The sequence below is a fragment of the Molossus molossus genome, unplaced genomic scaffold (genome assembly GCF_014108415.1).
Source record: "Molossus molossus isolate mMolMol1 unplaced genomic scaffold, mMolMol1.p scaffold_m16_p_8, whole genome shotgun sequence".
Classification (NCBI taxonomy): domain Eukaryota; kingdom Metazoa; phylum Chordata; class Mammalia; order Chiroptera; family Molossidae; genus Molossus; species Molossus molossus.
The window spans coordinates 109,004,755-109,022,135 of NW_023425402.1; the positions used below are offsets into that span (position 1 = coordinate 109,004,755).

At 36.7% G+C, this 17,381-nt stretch overlaps 1 protein-coding gene across 5 annotated transcripts in view; it reads left to right on the forward strand.

Annotated features, from left to right (window-relative positions):
- The window catches only part of QKI (QKI, KH domain containing RNA binding), a 138,778-nt gene that overhangs the window by 41,487 nt on the left and 79,910 nt on the right, over window positions 1-17,381 (forward strand). For all 5 annotated transcript variants that reach the window (XM_036249458.1, XM_036249455.1, XM_036249456.1 and 2 more), the window contains exons 2-3: window positions 571-713; window positions 16,723-16,839. In XM_036249458.1, the coding sequence (XP_036105351.1) occupies window positions 571-713; window positions 16,723-16,839 (260 nt within the window). The remainder of the gene's footprint in view (window positions 1-570; window positions 714-16,722; window positions 16,840-17,381) is intronic.

Consider the following 17,381-nt stretch of genomic DNA (forward strand, 5'->3'; position numbering starts at 1 on the left):
CTTTGATCTTCTTTTCCTCACCCCTTAAATGTTGCTTTTCTTGAGGTTCATTCGGTCCTTCCTTTTACCTGTAATCTGTCTAACACATTTGTTCTATTTCTGAAGTTTTAACCACTGAATTTGAGTATCAAACTCAAGACTTCTGAATTTAAAATCTATGTAACTGAAGTAGAAGAGAGCCGAGTCTTTGGTATTAAGTTTTGTCTGATAGGCATTCTTTAGGATAGTGATTTGACGGAAGCTATCCTTTGGAATTACTGGCCTCATTTATGGATGAAGAAATTAGATAAAATAACGAATCTATAGCATAGTGGATAAGAATTTGGGCTCTGAAGTTAGTTTTAATAAAGCATATTATTTGGTGTATAACTTTGATTTCTTGTAGAAATAAATCGAGGCTATAGTCCTGTTAAACAGACTCAGTCCAGAGAATGGTAGAAATAGGTCAACAGTTCTTTGAGTTTTAACACTTTGCCAATGAAATCCTCCCTACCCTCTTTTTTTTCTTTCTTTTCCTGGACTAGCAAGAATATTTTCATCTAACCCATTTAAAATGTTTACTCTTCACAGAGATCAGCAGAGTGCGGAAGGACATGTACAACGACACGCTGAACGGCAGTGCGGAGAAGAGGAGCGCGGAGCTGCCCGACGCCGTGGGGCCGGTCGTCCAGCTACAGGAGAAGCTCTACGTGCCTGTGAAAGAGTACCCAGATGTAAGCAGATCTTGCTCTTTCATTCCATGTTGTTTCTACTTTACATACTTTGGGAAGCAATCTATTTGATTTTAAACACGTAAGTTTTGTCAGCTGTTTTAAAAGAATTTCATGAGAGGACTAGAGTTGTGAATAATTTGGCGTGGATAACTTAAACAATTTCTAAATATGTTTTCATTTCAGTGCTGCTATGTCACTTTTGGAACTGCACATGGTAAAGACAGTTTCAGATTTCAGATCAATGCAAGAATTATGTAAAGAGCTTTGGCCTGAATGTTTGAGAACACTAAGTACGACTCTTAGCTCATCTTTGACCTGACCTCTAAGAAACTACAGTCTGGGATACGATGTCCTTTTAGTACAAGGAGAATTTGGACCATGTGACAACTATAAGGGTCCTTTCAGTTCTTAAATTTCTATGATAACCACTGTTTATAACTTATTTTTTGTTCTTCTTAATCCCTTGCTCAGCTATTCTATATAAGCATTTTGTTTTGAATAGCCTCCTTGTTCTATACCAGTTAATTTATAAATAGCTCCAAACTCTTTACCTTGTTATAAAGCCCTACTTCATATGATCCTTTCTATCTTTTTTACCTTATCGTAAATGACTTTTCCTCTTCCTCAATACACCGTGTAGTTACATTGGCTCTTCGAACATGTTGAGCCTGTTCCCAGCCTAAGACCTTCATGTTAGCTGTACACTGATCTCTACTGGCTGGCTACTGCTTGTCATTTAAGTTTTAGCTTAATTGTCACTTTAGAGAGGCCTCTCCTGACCATTTTATCTAAAAGCAATCTGGTTGCTCATTGTTTCACATTGTTTCTTTACTTCTCTGCAATAGCTTTTATTATTTGCTGTTTTTCTTGTTTAGTTTTCTTTCTCTACCCAGCAAGGTATTTAAAGGTACTTAAATCAAGAATCTTTTGTTATTAATTGCTATATTGCAGGTGTGCATGATATTGGACAAAATAGACACCCATCACCTATTGAGTAAATAAAGGCAAATTTTGGTGGCTTTTTGCTGTGTTTCAAAAGACTTTTCTGAAAGCAATTACAAGAAAGAGTTGGTGTTGTAAGGAAAAAAATGTGATGTGTACTCTTAAAATTGAATGATTATAATGACAATATACTAATCTAGAGAAGGGAAGTAAATGTCTTGAGTTGGAATAATGGAAAAAAGGTTTAATATTTCACAATTTGCCTTTCCAATATAATTTCCTATGAATCTAATACATTTACTGTTTTTCTAAGGATTTTTGGTTGTAGATACATAAAAATTATTGATAACATAGGCAAAGATAATTGGGTGTGATTAAAAAGGATTACAGATGGGAATCAGGGCAGCTCAGGAACTGGCAATGATTTTAAACACTTAAGTAGGAGTTTGGACGTTCTCTTTTAAAAGACTTGCTTTTAACATAATTTGGAATCAGTGCCTCCTAGACTTTATGTTAACTTCAGATTCTTAGGAGAGAGAATGTGGTTTGGACCAGTCTACCATGACTAGGGACGTGATGATATCTGACATAACCTGGGCATGACCACTATGGGCCTATCCTGGGTATTGAGTTGATTCTTAGAGATGGGAAATTGTTATTTGGGCAGCAGTCTCAACTGAGGTCTGCTGTTGTTTGGTGTTTCAGTATCTCCTAAAGGATGTCAGCCTTCTCATCTACTTGTTTAAACTCAGCCTTAGTCATTAACATGGAATACTTTTAAGACCTTCTGAGAGCATATTACCTTAATCTGCTTGGTCCTCATTCTTCTTTTAAAAAAATAAATAAAGGACATAACATTGTCCAGATCAGTGGTTCTTAAAATGTGGTCCCAGGACTATGGTATCCATACCTACTGGGAACTTGTGAATGTTCAAGCCCCACCCAAGACTAGTTGAGTCAGAAACCTGCGGTGCAGCCCAGCAGTCTGCCTTCCCAGCCCTGTGGATGATTCTGATGCATGCAAATGTGAGAAACACTGCTCTCCTTTTATATCATCAAAATAAGCCAGCTAGACAGGTGATGACATGTGGTTCTTTTGCCGGACTTTGTTCCAGGAGGCAGGTAGAGTGTGAACTAAACAGTGTCTCCGCTTCTGTGAAGCAGACATTGCAGTGGCAGAGCCAGACAATAAGCAAACGAATATTTATCTTAGGTGCAGTCAGTGCTATGGAGAAAAATAAAGTGTAAAGGTAAGCAGATACATGGTGACATTGTGTTTATAGTCAAGAAGTCTCATAAGATGAAGGGAATGGGGAGATCTGAACATACTGATGGGGAGGAGGAGGGCATAAAAATCATCTGGGGGAAGCACACTCCAGCAGAGTGAACAAGTGCAGTGGCTCGTAGCAAGCAGTCTTGGGAAGGGTGGTTAGATGTGAGGTTCGAGAGTGAGCAGAAAGGCCAGTCATGTTGGGGCTGTGGGTCCCTGTGGACCCTAATAGGGGTTTCAGATCCTAGTGAGTATAATGGGAAGCCATTCAGATGTTTTGAGTCAAGGAGTGACATGAGCTTAGTTGGGTGTTAATGGATTCATTCTGGCTGCTGTGTGGAGTAAGGCCATTGGGCGATGTGGCAGCCAGGGGACTGACTAAGGTACAGAGAAGGCCAACCAGGGAACTTGAACAAAAGGACTTAGAAATGCTTGTATCCTACATAGATTGTCAACTTAAAGCCAAAATAGGATTTGCTAATTGGATAATGGGGTGCGAGGGAAAGTCGTGAATAGCTCAAAGGTTTGGATCAGCTGGAGTTATGGAATTTCCAGTTCCTGAGCTAGGAAAGACTGAGGAAGGAACAGGTCAGGGAGGTGTGGGGGTTCGTTTCTGATTTACAGGTACTGAGTTTGAAGTTAGACATCCAGGTGGGAGCATGTCAGATAGATAGGTGGATATATGAGTTGTAGATGATTCTTGGCACCCCCAAATGTCTATTTTAACAAAGCTATTTAAATGAGAAATTTATATATAATTTGTGGGAGAAAAATCAATATAAAACCATTTTGGTCCTCAAGTAACTTTATTAATACCTTGATTTTAAATTTATTAAAAGAATTTAAGTTTGACCCTGTCCAGTGTGACTCAGTTGGGTGTCATCTCATGCACCGAAAGGTTGCTGGTTGGATTCCCAGGCAGGACTGTGGTCTCGATTCCTGGTAGGGGGCGTGCAGGAGGCATGCTCGCACATTGATGTTTCTCTCTTCTCCCTTACTTTCTCCCTAGCAGTCAGTAAACTATTCTTTGAAAAAAAAAGAATTTGTTTGGCAAAATTGGGATCTCCATGTAGTTTTTGAATTTTTCTTCTTTAAGGTTATTAATACACACCAAATGGGTAGTACTGTTTTGTGGTACGTATTAGGAACTTTATCCCACTTTTGAAAAAATTAAGTAGTATCAAACAAATAAAATAAGGGAGTGTGTGTCAGATTTTGGCAGCATGGGAACATATTTATTTCAAAATTATGAATTAGATATTGGCCAAAATAAAATACATGTTCTTTCTTCAATATTCTTGCTATTTTTTTCATTAATCATGTCCCCGCCCCCATTTGTATATAAGCTTGACTTTGTGAGTGAATTTATTCCAATTGATTCAGAATGCTTTTATTATTATTAAAGTTTCAAAAGGGCATTGTAGAATAGTGGTAAAAAATGTGAACTCAAACTCTGACCCCTGGCTGGCTCTGCTGTTGGTTTTCTGACTTTGGTCAAATTACTTACTATTTCTGGTCCTCAGTTTCCTCATCTCTGTAATGGAGAGAGTAATAGGGTTATTCTTTCACAGGGGTATGGAGAGTTATAAGTGAGTTCTAAATGAGTTTATTATATGTAAAGCACTTGGAAAATGCTTTTATGCTAAGTATTACCAGACTGTAAGCTTCGTGAGGGTGGCGATCTTGTCTGTTTTCATATTTCCACTTACCTATCTGGTAAATGTTAGATGGACAATAAATATTTGTTGTGATTATCTGTATGAAAGCCTCGCTCTTTCAAAAATTGGTAAACCTTTATTTTTATTTATTTATTTATTTATTCTCACCCAAAGACATTTTTGCATTTATCTTCAGATAGAGCAGGAGAAGGGGGGTAGGGGGGAGAGAGAAACATCGAGTGGTTGCTACTCACACGACCCTAACCGGGGCTGGGGACAAACTGCAACCGAGGTACGTGCCCTTAGCGGGAACCGAACCCAGGACTCCCTGGTCTGTGGGTGGATGCTCTAACTGCTGAGCCAAACTGGCCAGGGCAAAAAAAATTGGTAAACCTTTAAAAAAAACCTTTTGCATCTGCACATAGCAAGTTCTTTATAGAAGTATTAATTTGGAGCTGTTGTTTGGGGCTTGGCTGTGTATAGTTCTGGATGATAGGAGAAGAAAGTCTGAGAGTCAGTGTTCCAGAAAGGAGGTAGTACTGTATAATGTCCTTCACAATGTTTTTGAATCAGTGGCTTGATGTGGGAATGAGAAGGTAATATCAGTAGCCTATTGAAAATATCCTCTGCTGTGTACCAGTCATATCTTCGGAGTGGGGATATTAATCCAGTTGAGAAAACTCAACATTGTGAAGATAATAGTGGGTTTTTGAGCCAGAGAGGCATAGATTTTGAATCTTAGCTTACCTAACCCTTACTAGTTATATTTGTCAACAGGTACCAAAATAATGCTACGTAATAGGCTATCCTAAAAATCAGTGTCTTAAAATAACAAATCGATTTCTGTGCTCTTGAGTCTGTACTGTATGTTGGCTAAGGTTCTGCTGATTGGGCTGCACCAAAGCTATCTCGGCCTTGATGCAGGCTGGCTGCCGGTGGGTGCTCCTGCTGGGCTCCGCCCAGAGAGACAGCCGCTGCCTGGAGCTTCTCTTTTCATGGCAGGTCGCTGCAGTGCCAGAGACAGGCCAGACTGATTGAGCACGTGTGGTGTAAGGCCTCTGCTCTTGTCCTATCCGTTCTGTTAGCTCAGCAGAAACTGGGGAGGTTTTGTCCCTCCAGGACATTGGCAGTATCTGGAGATATTTTGGTGGCCAAGACTTGGAGGGGTTGGTTACTAGTGGCATCTCATGGGTAGCGGCCAGTTATATGCTGCTAAACATCCTACAATGCACAGAACAGCCTTCCATAACTAAAAATTAGCCTGCCCAAAATGTCAGTAGTTCTGAGATGGAGAAACTGCATTATCGTCACTTTTTCCATAGTGAGAAAGAAACTGGAATAAATACTTGCTGAAAATAATCGAGACTGTCCCATTGGCTTTGAGCACATGTTCATTTTCTAGAATCTGTTTTCTTGTCTATGAAATTATAAGGTCTATCTCAGAATTGCTTAGAGGAATAAAGATAAATGTATGGCATCAGAACCATCAATATGGTTCTTGTGATTGTGAATAAGAAAAGAAATCCTACCCTTGAAAGAGAGCCCACAGTCTTATATAAAGATAAAGGATGTTGCATTACATCATTGAATACTTTTTAAGTTTCTCATACATTCATAAAATGACAGAAATGAATGAAGGTAAAAGTCATGCCTAGGCCATCAGGTTGATAGTTTGGCCCCTTGAGTTATTAAGGACTTGTTTGAATTAATCAAGAGCTTATAAGCAGTGTATGAATGGATTTAACTCTGATATCAGTAAAAAGACATTGTGTTTCAATGAGTTACTAATAATTCTGCCATTAAATGTGCCTGAGTTATCAATTTTGAATTAATGAGTAATTGTTTTACAGGATCTACCATAGTGGGAGATAAGTTTCAAATAGAGTAAGGTCCAGCTGTCAGGGATAGTACATGAACAGATTAGACTGCTCAACTGTTTGCTTGGAACATGATATGGTGAAATTGTAGTGAGACTTTCCCAGAGATTTTATATGAAGATAACTCTGTATTTCTGATGTTTGTAAAATGGGTTTTAATTTTGAATGATTATAGCCTTGCAAGTTGTGTGCTGGGTCTAGGCTACCATGATATGCAGCGTCAAAGGGTTGTCAGTTGGAGAAATGGCTTTAAGTATTTATTCAAGCTTGTAGGATCCCAGCCTGGCAACTATAATAATATGGATTTAAAATGTTATTCACAGTACTTTCTACTGTCTCATGATAATACTCTTTGTTAATAGTGGAGCATGAGTTTTACATTCCCTTTCAATTTATTTTTCCTGGGTTTGCAGATTATATTTGGCTAGTCATAGCTTCTAAATTAGTATAGGGTTGTTGGTGATTTTCTTCTATTCCTAAAGATTGTCACCTGCAAATTGGCTGTTGAGCTGGAATTTGTTTTGGAGAGTTATGAGAAGAGTGGTCAATGTAGCTATTTTTCCTTAGGCTTTTGTTCCTTCCACTGTTGTGACTTGCTTATTGTGCTCAAGGAATTAAGTCAAGAGTTTTGATGTAAACTACTTTCTCTTTGATCTTCTGAGAAACAAATGGATGTTAAATCAAGATTTCATGATCTTCAAAGTCTCTTTTTTCAGTTACTTAGGTTAAACCTTTATTTTTACCTTGATATAATTAATGAGTGAAAGTACAGTATTTTGAAAGAAAGATGTGCCCTGGACGGTGTTTCTCAATGGTTAGAGCGGCGGTCTGTGCACCAAAGGGTTGAGGTTCAATCCTGGCCTGGTCAGGGCACATGCGGAGGCAGCCAATCAATGTATCTCTCTCACATCCACGTTTCTCCCTCTCCCTCCCCCGCCACCTCCCTTCCCTTCTCTTCTCTAAAAATCAATGGAAAAAATATCCTCAGGTGAGGATTAACCAAAAAAAGTAAGATCTATCCATCTCTTTTTTGATACAGGAAATAAACTTAGATTCTTGATTTTAAGGTTAGTATTTATTGCATAGAGTTAGAAATGTTTCAGATTACATATTAACCTGTTAAGTTTTTAATTTAGTAGTATGAATTGATCATATGAAGCCTTTATTTGTTAGGTAGAGAAAACTGTTCTTATTGACTCACAACTTAAAACAGATCAATTTAGTGAACATCGGTTTCATAACTTTTGTTTTTTGTTTTGAAGTTTACTTTTTATTTCACTCTGTAATAGCGTATTGAGGGCCTGCTATGTACCAAATATTTAATAGGCTCTTTATAGTCTGAGGTATACTAAATTTCTTAGGATGTTAATAGAAATTAGTCCAAAAAGGATTTAAAGAGATTCTGAAAACAATAAATTCAACTAGGTTTTTCTCAAACCTGAACAATTTTAAGAATAATAAGCCTTCTCAGAGTCTTATAATACTAAACTTTTTTTTTAAGTAATATATTTTAAAATATAAAAAGATAGTGCTCAGAAGGACAATTTAAAAGGTGGAGTTAGTTTTTAGGGAAGACTTATTGCTTGTAAGCAAATGTTTTCAGCCTCAGTTGACATACAGTTTTGTCTGTGATTTCTCTTACCCAAAAAGTTGGTTAAGATCTGCTCTGCTAAAATTACTGTTGCAAAAGACTTATAAATCAATTAGATACCTAGTCCCAGGTATTTAATGTTCATATGTCTTAAGATTCTTATTGAAATAACCAGAATAATATAATACAAAATTGGAGAGAAGCCTGCTTCTTAGTGCTATTCATATTTTGGAAACATTGAGGTGTTTGTTAGCTATTAAAAGGAAGGGGGAGGTGCTGATCTGTTCTTGGCCCATCTTGAGAGAAAGTGTCTGCTGGAACTGAGGGAAGCAGTCACCAACAGTCTTCCTACACCTAACCCTCCGCCCTCCCAACTGGCAAAGGAAATGAGCTGTGGAGTAGTTGCAGGTTATACCACTCTAAGTGACCACCTGTCTTCATGCCCGCTTATAGTAAGTGACCTACATTTGTTTTATGAGTGAATAATTTCATCATTGATGCCTTTTTTTTGGTTTGAATTTGAGCAGACAACTACCGTAGTTTTTGATAGAACCTGCTTTTACTTCACCTTAGTGATATTGAAATCAAACTTCTAATTGAGGATCCTTGGAACTAAATTTAGTTAATTATTTCATTGGGAAAGTATATTGTATTTTTTAATAAACCCAACTCTTTAGAGCAAAATAGTTTATATATAACTTATGGACTTCTGATGTCTGTGGAAAACTGTGTTTCCCGAGTCCAGGAACAGTGTCAATAAGCAACCTACCTAGAATGAGCCTGTCCTCCTCTTTGTTTCACGTTGCTATGGCGACTTTCCCTTGTTGTAATTGGTAAGGAAGTTATTGAGCTTAAAAATGTATCTATGTTTTATTGTTTGGGGTTAAAGAACATTGATTGTTTTGATTAGTCTCTTGCCTTTATATTTGTAAGGCTGATATAAAAGCAGTATAACTTTGCAGTTTTAAGGATAGATTAAAATGAAAGAAAAATAAATTTGAAAAGGTATTAGGAACACGAAAGCTAAAGAGATCTAAGTATAAACCAGTAAAAATTTGGTATCATTTTTCCAGAATGTTGTGTGTGGGCTGTGATAGGCACCTCGCACGGAATAAGAGACACAACCCTTGCTCAGTTGCTGGTACAGCCACAGGGCCTAAACTGAGGCCGTGGCAATTGAAATGAAGAAACGGGGACAGACTCATGAAAATCTTAAGATTTGTTAGTCTACCAGATAAGGAGGCTACGAATGAGAGAGGGTCTTGCTGGTGGTGCTATTCATTGAGAATAGAGAATACAGTAGGAGAAGGTTTTGTAATTTGACATTGTAGAGGAATCAAGAGGAAGAGATGATAAGCATACCATAGTAACAATATCCTTTAGTTTAAAAGCCGCTGTAAACTGAGTTGTTTGTAACAATGTAGAAACATTTGAACCAAGGTAATAATATACAACAGTTATCAAGAGGTCAGGAAAGACTAAATTTTGTGGCAAAGCACATCACTTTCAGAGCTGAATTAATATTTTAGTAACAGTTTATGAACCAGGTAACATTTATGCAGCAAAACATATGAAGTCAATTTCAAAGAGCTTAAATAGTGTCTAATGAATGGTTAGAACTACGTATTTCATGTCCTTGACTCATATCTGGGTCTGAGGTGACACTTGTTGTAAGCTCAATCTTGGGTTAAATAATCAGTCTTCTCTCTCTCTCTTTTGAAGTTATACATATTTGTCATTGAAATATTCATATAAATGGTTAAGATAAAAAGGATGTATATGATGATGGTGATGACAATGATGACAGTAATCCCAGTTTGTAAAGACAGATGAAAATATTGAGAAGACAAGGTGTGGTAGTGCAGAAAGAGTGTAATAGTGATATGTTATTGGATGTAGGTGGAGAAGAAATTATAAAAACAATAAACTTGAATCTGAAGAGTTTTAATAAACTTTCTACTTAAACATTTTGAATGAGCAACAAGAATGAAAAAAGTAAATGTGAGTTCTGGTGTGATCAGGGTATATGTTTAAGGTCTTTAGGAGAAAGGCATTATACTATGCTGATTAATCTAGGTGTTCTAGTATTTGGGCTTGTTTTATAACCTCATATATTAAATATAGATGGATGATAATGGTAACTGCCTTCCAGTGTTATCCGTATTAATTGACTTAATGCATGTAAAGTTGCCAAACATTAGAAGCTGGCTCATACTGAAACACTCATTAATAAAACATACTTCTACATACTCAATACCTAAGACATGGAATGACATGGTCTTTGCACTCAATTATTCTATACTGAAATGAAAAATGGAAATAATAGTTTTGTTTTTATGACACTATCTGTCCTTTGAAATTTATCCTGAGATCAGTCAGCGAGGCTTACCATTTGAGAAATTTCTGAGATGTATAAGAGTTCTTGTGCTGCATATAACTTAAGTAATTGGAATTTTACTATGTGAATGAAAAAAATCACCACATGATTTCTGTGAACATTTTAAAATTGTATCATTCGCCTGGCCAATGTGGCTCGGTTGAGTGTCGTCCCATGCACCAAGAGGTTGGCGGTTCAATTCCAGGTCAGGGCACGTGCCCAGGTTTCGGGCTTGATCTCCCAGTAGGGGACATGCAGGAGACAGCCAGTCGGTGTTTCTCAAAATCAATAAAAACATATTTTAAAAATTGTATTATTCAACAATTTGAACAAGTATTAGTTTCTTCTATGTGCTGCATATTGTGCGAGGCACCGTGGAGTTTGGAAAAAAAAAAAAAAAAAAAGGATCAATTGCTGGTTCCTGACTTAGGAATGAATGTCCTGCAAGAAACATGTAGATCATTACATACCATGTGATAGGGGCTCTGAGAGGTTGGCTGCAAAACACTCTGAGAGGTCACTTTGGAGGAAGAGAAAAAATACAGCTGCCTAGTAATCAGAATACACAAGAAAATCACAGAAGAAACGTGAGCTCAGTATTGTTTGATGAGGATAATTTGGCATGGTTGGTGGGAAGGAAAGACAAAGGAAGGTGTTATTGGGAAAATTTTAAAGTACTTGTCATTTTTAAGAACAGTGAGTTGCTTATGTGTCTGAACAGAAGGGTGATAGCAAAAATAAAGGTTTTAAAAGTAGGTGGTAATCTTTTAAAGGGTTTTGTGTAATAAGAGTTTGTACCTTGAACTGTCAAATATATTGTCATATACTTGTATCATAAAACCCTTGTTGGCTTTTATTGCCTCATTTTAATTTTAATTGGCTAGATAATTTTTCCCTAAATATCTGTTACATAGCTTCTAGAAGGATATTTATCTTATTCACTTGATTTTTTAAAATGGCTTTTGACTTTTCCCCAATTATATCTATACTCAAAAGATTATTTGTCGTAATTTAGGATATCCAGATTCATGTCACAGATGTCATATTTTGGTTATTACTGGTTATTGTTTCTCCCCCTAAGCTGCTGGTGAAAGCGCCTCTTCTTGCATACCTTGTTCACCAACAGATGTGTATGAAGTTAACACATGAAAAGTTTTACAAAATGATTCCTATACTAATTATTATGTAGCATAAGGAGACATACTTGGTTGCTTATCTATAATTAATTTGAAGATAGAGAAGGGATAAGACATTTGTGTCCTCCCAAATGAAGACATTTTGATATATTCATTTTGGTATTTTTTATTAAAAAAAGTTGTATAGTAAGTCCTCACTTAATGTTATCCATAGATTCTGTGATTTTAAGCAAAATGAAATAAAATGAAAACCAGTTTTACCATAGGTTGATGGATAGAAGTGTTAAATTCCTAGGACCTCTCATTAGTGTTACAGAGAAACAACACTGACTGAAATGATGTTATTTGAGGACCTGTGGTACTTGCTCAGTAGTCATGACTCTTCTCTCATCTTCCCAGTTCCATAAATCAGGCTCACTTATGTTGACTACACTTGAGGCAGTTCATTTTTTTCTCACTTGCTAAATAAAAGGCTTCATCAGAAAATATATGTGTGTGTGTTTTATACCTATTATGTCACTTAGATGAATAGGTGATATAATGTAAGGTTTGTGAGATATTCAACTAAAATCACTTTTGAAATACTAGGCACAGTATTTAAAAACAGATTATCAGTCTGTAAAAAAATAAACCAAAGAAGCACGTTTAAAAAAATTTTTTCCCCAAAAATTCTTTTGGTGATCCATTTTTTATTACTTGTTTTGATAGTGTGTCACAGGAAGTTTTATCTTTAATTGTAGATATCTTAGAAGGTTAATGGAAAGATTTGCTATAATGCCTTATATATTGTCATTGGGAGAAATCTGTCATTTCTTTTTAAAATGAAGTGAGCAGCAATAAATAGCATTAGACATACTTGTTGTTAACCTCTTCTTTAGAAAATAACTTGCCACTTGACATAAATATAATTGGTGAGCCATAGAGAAGGTCTGTAGTTAAACAGCAGAGTTAATGAATGTCTTTTTTCTTTCTTTCCCTTCTTTTGGTCTTTAAAGATGCAGTTAGCTCAGGCTGTTTGAAATGATTTTCTTTGAATGTGTTGTGACATTGTTTTAATTGAATGAAGCTGCGGAACTAGCATGATAAATCAACACAGAATGAATTTTAATGCAAGGCAAACGATATTAACTTGGAAATTGGCTGCATTAGACAAAGCAGCTGCTATGATTAATTTTTTCATTCTCTACTTACAACATTCTCAGAAGGATGACCTTGACAGTGTCAATTGTATTAGAATCCCAGTGGTATGTACTTGAACACACTTGAGCTGTGGTGTTTGTTAGTTCTTAGGTAATAGAGATTGGTTCCTTTTTAAGGTTATGAAAATTTTGTGTTACAGATTTCATTTTTGGTTTTGACTACTTAAAAAAACATTTCTTATCAATAAATAGTAACTGTGAGGATTATTTAGCTGTAGTGGTCTTTTTCTATATAATTTTAATTTCATGTTTCCAGCAGAAGAGGTTGAATATGTGAAAAGAAATGGATGTACCAAAGAGGGTCTTCTAAGTGTAAATATGTCTTGAAGTGTAGGCCGACCTGGTTTGATAAAGGACAGAAGTAAAAAACAATTAGTATTTGAAGCCCTAAAGGGCCTATATTCATAATGTGTTTTTCCAGACATTCTTTGCCATATTTTAGATATATGATATATATCCAGTATATGAGTTGCTTTGGAAAAGGATCTATTTAGAGCACACCTATTACTGAGTTATAGCTGTCAATGCTAGTTATTTTAAGAAACAGTTGAGGTAACAGAGTAAAGGGAATTTCTCCTCTTTCTCTTCTTTTTTTAATCTCTACCATTTCTTTCACTCTTTACCACATAGCAGACCTTGAATAAATGTTTGATTGAGTTGAATTGGAAAACAGGAGGTGTTTTCTATTCAACAGAAAAATATCCAAAGTAAACAAAATGAGTGAGGAACGGATGTAGAGATTCTTGATTTAAACTGTTTTGAGGAGGGGAGGTGTGGGAATGATGTTCTATTGAATCTGTAACTATATAAAAAGGTGATGTTCATAAGTTGCAGAAAAATAGGAAGAGCTTGTTGTAGGTGAACATAGTGCCAGGCCTATTGATAAACTTTCTGTGAAATGTGTTTTCTCTTGTCCTCTGACCCTTATTCTAATATATTTTTACTTTATACTGCCTGAAGCTATGTCAATTTTAGATCTATTTAGATTAAAAGGCAACCCCTTAAAAATGCCATGGGCTTCTCTTTTTAAGGACTATTAGGGTAATTCAGAGTATGTGAGCAATTCTAGTAGAATCAGACAAAATAGGGGAAAAAATATGCATTTGAATATACCAGAGAGCCAGCAAAGTTGTGAAGAATTACTAGTTTAGGATCCTGAGGAGGACAGATGATTAAGAATGTCATCTTGGCTTCTGGAAACTGCTTTTCCTCTGGGTGTGGCTGCTGAATGTGCTGAGGGCAGCTGGGAGACCGACGGGGGCTTAGTCTGAGTCTGTAGCTGTCTTTGGGTCTCCTCATTCCCATTCTTAGCTTTGGGAGCAGATTCTGGTGAGTGTTTCCTAGGCCCTCGAGATATTTCATGTCAGCCTCAAGTTTGCTCTGTATCAGTAACTGAAATCTTTCTGAGGCGACCCTGGGTTGCTCATAGCTGTGATGAATATATGCTCTCTCTGGATATCATTTTAGGCCTTATATTATTTCTGTAAACTAGTACATACAGTGTCTGCATTTCACTAAAAACAGAAGGTAAGATGACATTAACAAAAATATGAAGAAACAACGAAACAATAGAAACATCCCCAGGGACTGTTGACATTAGAATGACAAGGCTCAGGCTTTATGTAAGCCATACTTATTATATATGAAGACAGAAGACTACTATACATGAGACAGGAGACAAGTTGGAGAAGTATGGCATAGAAATGGTAACTAAAAAAGAAATAATAAACCAAAACAATTTTTAACTGGAGTAACAGGTTTAACAAGATTAGAACCACTTTAGGAGAGAATTAGTGAACTGGAAGATAGATCAGAAGAAAGTACTCAGCATTGAGAGGCAGAAGGGTGGAAAAACTAGGAGGGAGTGTGAAAAATCAAAGGAATGTAGTAAGAACATTCAGTGTAAGCATTTGGAGTATTAGAGAGAGAGAGAGTGTGGGACAGAAGCATTGTTTGAGGAGAGTGTTGACAAAGTCACGCTAATGAAACTGAACCATAAAACAAATACTATACCTAGGCACATCATAGTAAAACTGCTTAAAGCTAATGTTAAAAAAGAAATCTTAAGATAAAGGTTATCTTCAGAGAAGCAACCATTAAAGCGGATGACAGCAGGGCTTCAGGTTGGGTAAAGAGGTAAATTACTATATGCTGGGGAACTAGGCAGGGATAAGGGATAATAGAGAGAGATGGTCAGGCAAATTTCCAAATTTGGGATCTTGTGGAGCTAGATCAAGTGCTTACAGGATCAGTCTCAACTTGGGGTGGAAAAAGTTGTGTCCAAATCTGAGGGAAGAGGCTTTCTTCCAGCTGTGCACATGTACTCTCCGTCTTTCGTCTGCGAATTGCTTAAGATATGGCCGTGCTGGTGAGCAGTTTGGGGCGGCAGAGTAAGAACCAGTAAGATGAATAAGTACCCTAGCTTCTTAAGCTTGACAGCATGCATTTTCGCATATGGTTTTCATGTAGTGGCGTTCCAGCTGTGGGTCCCTGCAAGGAGAAGTAGCAAGCTGTCTGCGTAAGAATCATCACCTTTGGATTTTTGTGGAAGTGATGGTATACACTCTTTTTTTTTTTTTTTTATCCTCACCCGAGGACATTTTTCCATTTTTTGTACAGACAGAGTGGGAGGGAGAGAGAGGAAGAGAGAGAGAGAGAAACATCGATGTGAAAGGGACACATCGAGTGGCTGCCACCCGCACGACCAACCAGGGCCGGGGACAAACTGCAACCAAGGTACATGCCCTTAGCGGGAACCGAACCCGGGTCTCTCCGGACCGCAGGCGGGCGCTCTAACCGCTGAGCCAAACCGGCCGGGGCTACACTCATTTTTTGTCTTTTTTTTTTTATCCTCACCCAAGGACTTTTTTTTGCATTTATCTTGAGATAGAGCGGGAGGGAGAGACAGAGAGAAACATTGATGTGAGAGAGACACATCGAGTGGTTGCCACCTACACAACCCTAACCGGGGCCGGGGACAAACTGCACCCGAGGTACGTGCCCTTAGCGGGAACCCGGGCCTCTCTGGTCTGCGGGCTGACACCATAACCGCTGAGCCACACCGGCCAGGGCTCATGTTTGTTTTTTATGCAGATGACAGGTGAATGAGAAAATTTACTTTTTAGTATTCAGAGTTGATCTATTCTTTACCTTGCCTCCCCCCACCCCCAAAAGAAACCCTATAAACTTTTGTATATGAATGGTAGAAGTTTCTAATTATTTATTTATGCAATTATTTTTATCACTGCCCTATTCATGAAAAGAGTTCTGCCTTTTTGCAAAAGTAGTAGTATAAGTTAAACGTAGAAATGGAAAAAATAAAAAATAAATATGCAGATGTAAAATTTTCAAGGAATATGATGAAAAAGCATATACTTTCAAGACTTAAATGTTTAATACAGGATGGAATCCAATTTTGTCTACTAGAATAGAGTTCTGACAGGCAACACAAAAATACAGTCTTTGAACAGTTGCTTTGGAGAAAATATAACTTTACTTATAAGATAAATAACAGGAATTTTCCCCAAGGGTTTTAGTTAAGAAAAGAAATTACTATTTAAAACATAATGAACAGTTCCCTGAACACCATCATTATAGAGTTTTGTGGAACTCTTGTAATGGATGCATTCTTCTGTGACATCCAAGATTTTATCATATAGCTTGGTTTAGATTACATGTTGATGGACAGTTCAGTATATTTTTCCAGATAGATTGTATTGTTCCTCATTTATAGTTTGTATTAATACATATGAAAATTTTGTGCTAAACAATGAGCTATTGTACTTATAACCCCCCCCCCCAAACCTGGCAATAAATTAATAAGGACTCTTAATTTTATTTCAACTTAGTATTAAAAAGTATTTAATTTGAGAAAGTTAATTTCTGTTTTAAAATAATTTTAACAGCTGTAAATTCAAGCAAGAGAATAATATATGGTGACCTTTTTTTTTCTTCCCCAGTTTAATTTTGTTGGGAGAATCCTTGGACCTAGAGGACTTACAGCTAAGCAGCTTGAAGCAGAAACGGGATGTAAAATTATGGTCCGGGGCAAAGGCTCAATGAGGGATAAAAAGAAGGTAAGTTTTTGAAAATGGAGGCAAGTCTTTATGTGAATAATTTAATTAAACTTTGGCATTCTAATAAAATACTCCGGTTTTTTGTACATAAAGCACTGTGCATTATTTCACGTCAGACAGGTGAACATTTTAAAGGTGTTATCGTGATTTTGCCCTGCTAATTATCATTTTTCAGTTAGCCAACTAAAGTATCATTCAGGCAATCATGTTAACTTACTTTGGTTTTTACAATTGAGAAGTTTCCAGTAAAATATGTAACTAAAAGTTTGGGAAATCTAAAATGTTTCTTTTGATACTTTCTTGAAAACAGTCAAATGAGTAAGTTTGCATGTATGTCAAATTGTTAGGAAAGTTATAAGCAGGTAAAGAAGGCTTATAATTAGCCTTTTTTTGGTTTACCAACATTTGTGTTGATTGTACGTTTCATAGACATTTTACTTTAAAATATATTGTTTCTGTTTTTCTTTTCTCCTGCTACTTCTTGTTTTTCTAGTTTAGTTAATAAAGACCTTACTATGTACTTGAAATACTGTGTTTAGGAA